The sequence below is a fragment of the Elephantulus edwardii genome, unplaced genomic scaffold, assembly GCF_000299155.1.
Source record: "Elephantulus edwardii isolate Elephantulus edwardi_28Jun2011 unplaced genomic scaffold, EleEdw1.0 scaffold00026, whole genome shotgun sequence".
Classification (NCBI taxonomy): Eukaryota; Metazoa; Chordata; class Mammalia; order Macroscelidea; family Macroscelididae; genus Elephantulus; species Elephantulus edwardii.
In genome coordinates, this window is record NW_006399776.1 from 20096059 (window position 1) to 20106413 (window position 10355).

Consider the following 10355-nt stretch of genomic DNA (forward strand, 5'->3'; position numbering starts at 1 on the left):
ATCTGTGAAGATAGCACCCTTTGGAGCCCTCCATATAGCTCTATCAATCTTTGCCTGGGTCTAGAAGATTCTCAGCACTGGGACTCTAAGTTCCAGAAAGATAGGCTCCATTCCTAGCTCTTCTTTCCTAGCCAAGCTCCTTTCTTCTCTGCTAGTTTCTCTTTCCTTTGATTTCTTGTAAGATTAAAGGTGATACAGGCTGATCCCCTTTGCCAGCACCAGGAAACTCCTCTGTAAAAGATCAGGGATTTACCTAAGTAAGGGTGATAACTCAAGTAAGGATAATGTATCCCACTTTCTTTTTTTTTTTTTTCTTTTTTTTTTTAATGTATCCCACTTTCATCCTACCTCATTAACAAACTTTATCACAGGTAAAGGTAACAGTGAACAGCACATCAGAAAATGTAGGATAATGACATCAGATCACAAAATGGAAGAGAACTGCACAATTTTGAGACTCATGGCTTAGTCAAGTTGACATATATTTTGGGAGAACACAATTCAACCCTTTTAATCAATCACAATAATCTTTTTTATGTTATTCTTCCTTCTCTTAGTCTTAATACTAATCCATGACAAAGTCACAATCAGGCACAAAATCTGGGAAGGTTGAACCACCCAGTAGCATAATGTTCTTACATATCTGGGTTGTAGGAACCCTGCAATTACTGACTTAGCGTATGAAATTCTTAGAAGCGTTAGCAAGATTCACAGATGATGACCTCCTCACTCATTCACCTCTCCCTTCTGTTCCACTGTCTCCCTTAGGAGAGATGGCACAAACCAAGACACAGTTTCTGTTGCTGGCCCTGCTGTTAGGGCTGTGGGTGGCTGAGGTCCCAGTCAGTGCCAAGCCCCATGACATGACCTCATCTCAATGGTTTGAAACTCAGCATGTGCAGCCCAGCTTGGAAAGCTGCAACACTGCGATGAGAAACATCAACAAATATACAAAACGCTGCAAAAGCCTCAACACCTTCATACATAGCTCCTTCTCCAATGTGGCCGCTACTTGTGAAGCACCCAATGTAACCTGCAAGAATGGCCGTGAAAATTGCCACCTGAGCCAAGAACCTGCGTTCATGACCATGTGTGACCATGTCTCTGGGAGGTACCCAGATTGTAACTACAAAGAGAAATACGTGGATGCATATTTCATTGTGGCCTGTGACCCTGCCCAGCAGACAGATTACCAGGGGTATGAGTTGGTTCCTGTACACTTTGACGAAGTTGTTTAAAGCCAGGTCCTCCACACCCAAGGTTTTTCACACTCCCACTGCTACTGCATTTCTTCCCTTGAGTTCTTTATTAATCTCCCTAGCTACTACCAGTTACCTCCCCCACACCCAGCTTTACACACTCTTGATTCTTCAGGGGCTTTTTTATGGATATGCTAAATGACCATGGAAGACAGGTTATTCCCTTTTCCCTTCACTGCTACTTACTTTGCTTTCTGAAAGGTTGATAGTTCAAACCCACCCAGTGCACCTTTGAAGAAAAGCTTACCAACCTAACTCCAAAAGCTCACAGACAATGGAAACACCCTTTGGAAACACATAAGATTGTCACAATTCAGGATCTATTCAATGGCAACTGACTTGGTTTGCTTTCTAGCTTGTGTTTTGAAAACTCAATTAAAAAGAAGAAAGAACTACAAACACTTTTTTAAAAACGTCAAGTCCTTCGAAGGGGCTGTTGTTGGACTGGTCAGAGAAATGATGCTTAAGAAGGGAGAACAGAAGAATCTGAGCTGGCTATCCTGGGTTGGGCAAGAACACACATCTGTTTTTACTGCAATAAAACACACTGCTGTGTATGATGGAGTGTATATTACTGTTCTTGGGGAAAGTATGAAGGTTTGGAACACTCCACCCTGGCTTTTCTAAGGGATTCCCAGTTGCACATTCGTTAAAGTATATGGTTGGTAACCAAAATACCTTGTGGGAGGAAAGACTTGACAGTCTACTCTATAAAGATTAGAGCCTAGGAAACCCTATGTGGCAGTTCTATTTTGTTCTACCAGGGATCAGTTAGCTGGAATCAACTCAGCGATAGCAATGCCAAGATTCTTCTAGGTGACCCAGGGAGGCTCTGCTTCTTTTGTGTGCATCTTAAATGTTGGTATTTCTCAGGGTCCTTTCCTTGGTTCATTTCCTTCTCACACTACACTTGCCTTGAAAGACTTGAAACATATCCATGGTTTTGACTACCACTTAATGCTCCCAAAAGCATTTATTCAGTGTCTATCTCCCAGACTCCAACCACATGTATCCACGTACCATCAACTGCCCAAAGAGCAACCAAATCTGTCTTGGAGAAAGTACGATCAGATTGCTCATTAGAGGCCAGGGTAGTGAAAGATAATCTCGTATGTTTTGGGTAAATTATCAGGAGGGCCCAAGTCTTAGAAGAAGACATCCTGATGAGTGGAATTTCAGAGAATTAGAGGAAGACCCTCAACAAGATATATTGAACAGTGTCTGTAAAAATAGGCTCGAGAATGTCAGAGATCATGAAGCTATCACAGAATATGGCAAGGTTTAATCTGTTGCTCATAGGGTCACTCACTATAGGGTCATAGTCAACTCAAGGGCACTTAACAACAATATGAAAGATAAGTTTTTCCTTAAACATTTATGCTTAATTTACAAATGAGATTTTAATGACCACTTTCTAAGAAGTGTTGTAGTCTGTTGTTCATAAGGTTATTATGACTTGTATTTGATTCACCAGCACTAACAACAACTGTCACTCTGAGTTCTGGTAGCGTAGTCCACAGGGAAGCACACTGCTAAAGCAGGAGTACACCTTCCTAGCTTTCAAATCTGCCAGGGGTCCGAGACAGAAATATGGGCAATCTCCTCCATATGATCACAACTTCAGAAACCCCATGGAAGGTCAGCTGTAATTTGGTTCCAACTTGACAGCAATGAGTGAGTTTATGAGGCTCCTCCCATTGTCTCCTCAAGCCTAAATATGTTCAGAACTGAGATCACGATCTGCCCAGCTTCCCTACTTACCTCTTATTTATATCTCAGTATTGGTTCATGGAAACACCGTATCCTATCCACGGTCCTAATCTAAGAGACATTTGTACCTACTCATTCTTTGTTTTTATTTTTGTTTTGTTTCCCTAGTAATTCCCCATCTATCCCAAGTACTACCTCTAGAGGGCATAAAATGTTTTGAGCTCACTTTTCTTTTTTCCAAATTTCTTTGAGGTCCCAACATAGACTTAAAATATTTTACAGCCTTGAAAGAGACTGTAACTTAGAGTTAGACAAATATAACTACTCTCTAACTGTCATCCAGTCAGAAACAACAGAAAACTGACTGTCGGGTTTTGAAGCTGGAAATTGCACAAGAGGAGATGGTCCTTCTTTCTCCCTCAGAATAGCGAGTGGATTGAAACCACCAGAGACAAGGCCTTTGGGTTATCAGCACAATTCTTGACAAACCTCCAGAGTTTCCCTGAATATAATTACATCGTTGCAATAAAAAATTTACTATCAAATTTAGTTGTCAAGACTTAGTAATGCACACAGAACACTATGAAGCAATAAGATAATGAATCATGTAGAGTCCATAAGATTTTTCTCCTACCTCCTCCATCTCTGGTGACCTAGTGAGTATGGAGATGCCAGCCCGAAGGCATGTTACTTGAATCCAATAGCTGTTCCAAGGGAGAAAGATGGACAATCTCATCCATTGTGATTTACTGCTTCTGAAAACCTGCTGGAGGGTCAGTTGAGTTGATTCCAACATATAACAACAACAACACCTTCCCTAGGGTTAATTAATCCTAACCCAAAGGGGTTTAATGCCTTCTTTTCAATGTTAATCTTCCTGCAGCAAGTCTCTGGCCTGACCTAAAATCTTTAACTTGTTATGTGCTGACCCTCTTGCAGGTTTTTAGAGACTGTAGAGGATACTCCCCATCTTTCTTCTGCAGAGCAGCTGGTGAATTTAAGCCCTGTGCCTTTGGGTTTGCAACACAGCTCCTTACCACTATGCCACCAGTGCTCCCTAAAAGCTGTAACTAGAACCCAAGGAAATTAAAAAACCGTCAGCCATCCACTAACTGTAAGAATTGTGGTGCCAGACACAGGAAAGAATTCAGAATAGAAGGAATCCTTAAATAGATTAGTTATATCCAAACAAGTAATGTAGCAACCTGGGTAGGAGTTTCTGACTTCCGTGTGTAGGCTGAAGAATTACAGTGTAACTTGAACCTGAGGGCCATGAGCTGTGGCACTATTGCTGTGGTGAAATGACACAGAACCCATAAAACAGGGCTCAGTAGGGCAGTTGGGGGTCTGAGAAGAGCTGCACTAGAAGCCTTGGGAGGGCACCTCTGCTGGTTATGTTCTCTGGACCACTAAAAATGTGTTTCCGAAAAAACGACTGGAAAGAGGCAAACAGTTTGGGTGGCATATGTAATTCCTCATAGGTAAGTACATGTTAAGGACCCCTAGTAGGGCAGTAGTTAAAGTGCTCAAAAGATTGTTCAAACTCACCACTGCCTCACGGCAGAAAGGTATAGCAGTCTGCGTCCATAAAGCTGTACAGCCTTGTCAGTCATATGTAGCAATTATACTTTGTCCTATAGAATGCTTATGAGTTGGAATGAATTCAAGGACAATACATCTGGTTGGGGTTTGAAGTATGTTTTCCTATTAAAAACAAATTAGAATTAAGGATGGAGATATTTAAGAGAGTCAAATAATAACAAGAACACATTTGCATTAAGAAATCTGTATATATTTGGACTATTAGGTATTTGCAGGGTTTAAGGCAATTTGATCTGTTATCATTATAGTAACGAATTAGACTTGCAGTTCTAATTGAAAATGTGGAAGTGGTTTATAGTTTAATAGGATTTTTCCATTAAAATTAGTTTTTGAACATTTAAGAGAAATGGGGTATTGAATGGCTTTATTTGTGATTTGATAAGCTTATACATTTTCTAAGTACTTAAGAATATCTCATTTGTTAGCTCAGGTGACCAAATTACTTTAAAAAGCATTAAATACATCAAGTTTATAAACTGCTCAAAGTAATTTTATTCATATGTTTATAAATGGGACCAAATATTGAACAAATTTTTATTTGAAAATGGTCATTAAAATCTGCTTGTTTGTAAATTAAGCATAAAAGCCTAAAGAAGAGCTGAATTTTCAGATTGTTGTTGTTGTTATATGCCATCAAGTCAACTGCAGCTCACAGTATCTTTATGAACAAAAGATTCGAGCCCTGCCCTATCCTGCTCTATCCTCACAATCTCCAACACGCTCAAGCCTGTTGTTACAGTCACTTTGTCAATTCATTTTGTTGAGAGTCTTCTCTTTCACTGACCCTCCACCTTTCCCAGCATGAGGTCATTTTCCCAGGACTCGCTCCTCCTGACCACGTGACCAAAATACACAAGATAGAATTTCACCACCTTTCCACTAAGGAGTAATCTAATTGCACTTCCTCCAAGATAGTTTGGTTTGTTTTTTTGACAGTCAGTACTTTTCACCGAGACCACAATTAAAAGGCATTGATTCCAAAACAACTATGAGATATCATCTCACCCCAGTCAGAATAGCAAAATTTAACAGAACAGTAAATAACAAATGCTGGCTAGGTTGCGGAGAAAACTGGAATCCTTATTCACTGTTAGTGGGAGTGTAAAATGGTGCAGCCACTGTGGAAGGCAGTATGGCGCTTTCTCAAAAAGTTGGAAGTAGAAATACCATTTGACCCAGCCGTTCCACTACTGGGAATATACCCCAAAGAGACCAGAACTGCCACCCAAGCAGATATATGCACACCCATGTTTATCACAGCTTTCTTTACAATAGCAAAGAGTTGGAAACAACCCAAGTGCCCATCAACAAATGGATAGAGAAGCTGTGCTATATTCATTCAATGGAATACTATGCTGCTTTGAAAAACAAGGACCTCATGAAATATTATTCAAAATGGGTGACCCTGGAGGACATTATGCTGAGTGAAATATCTCAGTCACAAAAAGGACAAATATTGCATACTGCCATTGTTCTAAAGCGAGATTGACATTGGAGTTGGGGGGAAATTAAGAGGGGATAAATAATATATACTGTATTGAAACAGATGAGGAAGAGTACTGTTTAGGAGGAATATATGATTTGGTATTATTGTCATGACAAGAGTCAAATGAAGCCTGCATAGTGGAGTGGATGGGGTGGGAGGTGTGGGGATTGTAAAACAATGAAAGAATTTTTTTAACTTGTCAAATAGAAAAGTGAACTGGGTAGGAAAGTGTGCAACAATGAATGAATGGAAATCTAAAAAAAAAAATTAAGTAAATTAATTTTTTTTAAAAAGGCACTGATTCTTCTTTGGTCATCTTGTTCATTGCCTAACTTTCTGATGTAAAAGAAGCAATTGAAAATGCCATGGCGCTCTTGTTGCTTTTCGGTCTCTGCAAGGGTGACAGCCTTTGACAACAGCTGCTGTAATATCAACAGCTTCAAGATGGGTGATGATGGCGGCAGCCCAAATAAGGCACAGTCCACGAGCCACCTCACCCCCGACCCCAGGTCAGTGTGCCTGAGCACCCAGCAGTGCCTGGACTCACTGGTGCACATGAGCCAGTGTCGCAGCAGCCACTGCTCGCTGCCATCCTGCCAGAAGATGAAGCAGGTGGTGGCAGCACTTAGGGTCTGCAGACGGAGGATCAATGGTGGCTGCCTCGTCTGCAAACAATCGCCCTCTGTTGCTATCACGCTAAACACTGTCATGAGAGCAAATGCCCTGTATCTTTCTGCCTTAAGATCAAGCACCAGCTCCACCAGCAGTAGACCCAGCACCGCCTTCAGCAGGCCCAGCTCATGCACCAACCAGATAATGGCACAATGGGCATCCCAACAGGCCTCGACAGAGCCTGCCTTCTCCTTTCTCAGCACCTCCTGGCACCTCTACACAGCATCCCAGCACACCCTAGAAGCCACATCCCCCCTACCCAGCCCCAGCCTTCCCCCAAGAGCATGAACAAGTGTCCCCAGTGTGACCCGGACTCAGCCCCCCATTGCTGTGTTTAGAGGCAGGCAGGCAGTCCCAAAAAATTGGGAAAAATAAATAAACAGTTCTCTGAAGCCTGCAGAAGAAACATCTGACACTTTGGTTTTAGTCCCTTAAAACTTACCTCAGACTTCAGAATCCAAATGTGTAAGACAATAAATGTGTGTTGTCTTAAAAAGGGGAAAAAAAGAAAGAAAGAAAATGCCATGGCTTGAATCAAGTGCATCTTAGTCTTACTGACATTGTTGCACTTGGCACTTTGGAAAGGACTTTCATATGGTCAACATAAATCTTTAAAAGTCAAAGTAATCTTCTCAATACTCTTCTCTGGCCACAAAAGTTTCCCTAAAGGACACTTTTAAACTTCACATGATACCGCGAGACAAGTTCTTTTCTGTGCACAATTAGCTCTGGTGATCGTATTTTGCTGTTCCCATGTCTGATGATTTTATTCAGTCTTCAGGAGGGGAGGCAGGCCACCAAACATTCAGTAGCCATGGCTCAAGCTGGCAGCAAAGGCACCAGGACTGAGTCAGGACTTTGTCTCTCCCAGGTATTGCTTCTATACAGCTTATTCTGGTCACTTGGGAAGGGTCTCTCATTAAAGAATAACTTAGAGGGAGTACAAATTCATAAATAAGTAAGCAATAAGGATTGATCAGACAGTGCTATTGGATAGTTTTATTAGTCTCTTCTATCTAGGGAGTTCTGGTGACTTTGTGGTAAGAAACTGCCAACCCAAAGGCATGCAGTTTGAATCCACCAGCAGCTCCATAGGAGAAAGATGGGCAATCTCCTCCTGTACAATGAGTCAATGTTGACTTGATGATACACAACAACAAACTTGTAATTAATCTTATAAAAATGTATGTAAATGGTCAAATAAAATTATTATGTTATAAAACGTGTATGAATTATCAAACTAAAAATCAATATGATTTGTAAACTTTCACTTAAGTTTGAAAAAATAGTACATCTCTCTCATGGTTAAAAATATGGACCATTTAGCCTTTCTATGAAGATGGCGCCAAAAGCAAAGAAGGAAACCCCTGCCCCTCCCAAAACTGAAGCCAAAGCAGAGGCATTAAAGGCCAAGAAGGCAGTCCTGAAGGGCATCCACAGCCAAAAAAAAACAAAACAAAAAGAAGATCAGCACGTCACCTACCTTTGGGTGACCTAAAACACTGAGACTCTAAAGGCAGCCCAAATACCCCCAGAAGAGCGCCCCCAGGAGAAACAGGCTTGACCACTATGCCATCATCAAATTTTCCATGACCACTAAGTCAGCCATGAAGAAGATAGAAGATAACAACACAGGTGTGTCTCTTGTAGATGTCAAGGCCAACAAGCACCAAATCAAACACGCTATAAAGAAGCTCTATGACATTGATGAGGCTAAGGTCAACACTTTAATTAGGACTGATGGAAAGAAAAGGCCTATGTTCAACTCACTCCTGATTATGATGCTTTGGACATTGCCAACAAAATTGGGATCATCTAAACTGATTCCAGCCAGCTAATTCTAAATACAAAATTTTTCTCACAAAAAAATATATGGACCACTTAAAAAAGTTGTTGTCATCAAGTTAATTGTGCAAAGAACTAGAGTTAGAGAATTAAAAGACCTCACTCAGCGTATCTAAAGTTAAAAAATCTGAAAAACAACTTGCAATACTGAGAGATCCTGTAGGCAAAATCATGGATGATTGAGAAGCACTAAAAGAAGATGGAAGGAATACGTAGACTAACTGTATCAAAAAGAGTTGACACTAAAAAATTTCATGAAGTACTATGGGTACAAGAGCCAATGGTAATGAAGGAAGATGTTCAAGCTGTACTGAAGGAATGACAAAAAAATAAGATCCCAGGAATTGAAGAGATATGAATTGACATGGTTCAAATAACAAATGCAGCCTTGGACTTTCTTACCAGTTTATGCCAGAAAATTTGAAGAACTTGACTAACTGACTGACTGACTGACTGGAAGAAACCATATTGGTTCCCACTCCTAAGAAAGGTGATCTGACAGAATGTGGAAATTATCTAACATCATTAATGTCCCATGCAACAAGTTCTTGCTGAAGATCGTCAAAAAAAGGCTTAGAACAGTGCACTGAGAGAGAACTACCAGAAATTCAAGCTGGATTTAGAAGCGATTGTGGAACCAGGGATAACATTGCTGATGTCAGAAGGATCCTGGCTGAAAGCAGAGAATACCAGAAGAAGGATCTATTTGTGTTTTATTGACTATACAAAGGCTTTTGACTGTGTGCATCATAACAAGTTGTGGCTGACATTGAGAAGAATGGGAACCCCAGAGCACTTAATTGTGTTCATTGTGAAACCTAGACCTAGACCAATATACTGCTCTGTTCAGGCAGAGTAAGGGAATATTGCATAGTTTAAAATCAAAAAAGTTGTGTCAAGGTTGTATCCATACCTATTCTGTACACTGAGGAAATTATACGAGAAGCTAGACTTTATAAATAAGAATGTGGGATCAGGATCAGAGGAAGACTCACCAATAATCTACATTATACAGATGACACAACCTTACTTGCTACAAGAGAGGAGTTGAAGCACTTGTTGAAGATGTGTAGAGACTACAGCCTTCCATATGGATTGCATCGCCATCATAATAGATGGGGGAAAGTTTGAGGACTTAGAGAATGGGACGTCTGGCTCCTGAGCAATTAACTTGGAATTGCACAGAAAGACAGAATGAATTCAAAATGGGTAATGTTGCAAATGGCAAGAAATTTTTTGTGCAGAAGTGTGCCTAGTGCCACACTATGGAAAAGGAAGGGGCAAGCACAAGATTGGGCCAAACCTGCATGGTTTATTTGGGCAGAAGAGTGGTTAAACCCCTGGATTCTCTTATACAAATGCCAATAAGAACAACTCGATGGCACATAACAACATAACAACATAACAACAACTACCTTAGCTTGGTAGTGCAACCACGGACCATCAGGCCACCAGAGCTCCCTTTAATTAGTAAAGTGCTTAATTATTTGCCACACCCAGGGATTCCCTGAGAGGAAAAATTCACAGCCCATGGAAACAATCTGTCCCATTTTCAGACTGCTCTAAATTTTTAAAATTATCTTACCTAGAACCAAATCTACTTTTTTGTAACTATATCTTCGATACAAATTCTCCTTTTAGGAGCTGTTCAGAATAATTCCAATTTTCCTTCACAATCAAACTTTTAAATATTTTTTTTTCTTCTTTTTTTTCTTCTTTTTTTTTCTATAATTATATTTTATTAATTTTCATAAACATTTACAGAGATTTCGGGCTTCCAC

General features: G+C 40.4%; 2 protein-coding genes across 2 annotated transcripts in view; both read left to right on the plus strand.

Moving 5' to 3' along the window:
- Positions 1-680: 680 nt before the first annotated feature.
- Positions 681-1238, plus strand: RNASE8 (ribonuclease, RNase A family, 8). Its single transcript, XM_006883111.1, has one exon. The coding sequence runs from the start codon at positions 681-683 to the stop codon at positions 1236-1238; it is 558 nt and encodes a 185-aa protein (XP_006883173.1).
- A 5263-nt stretch (positions 1239-6501) lies between these two features.
- Positions 6502-10355, plus strand: part of ARHGEF40 (Rho guanine nucleotide exchange factor (GEF) 40) — a 35015-nt gene continuing 31161 nt past the window's right edge. The window contains exon 1 of the mRNA XM_006883287.1: positions 6502-6669. Within this exon, the coding sequence (XP_006883349.1) occupies positions 6502-6669 (168 nt within the window). The remainder of the gene's footprint in view (positions 6670-10355) is intronic.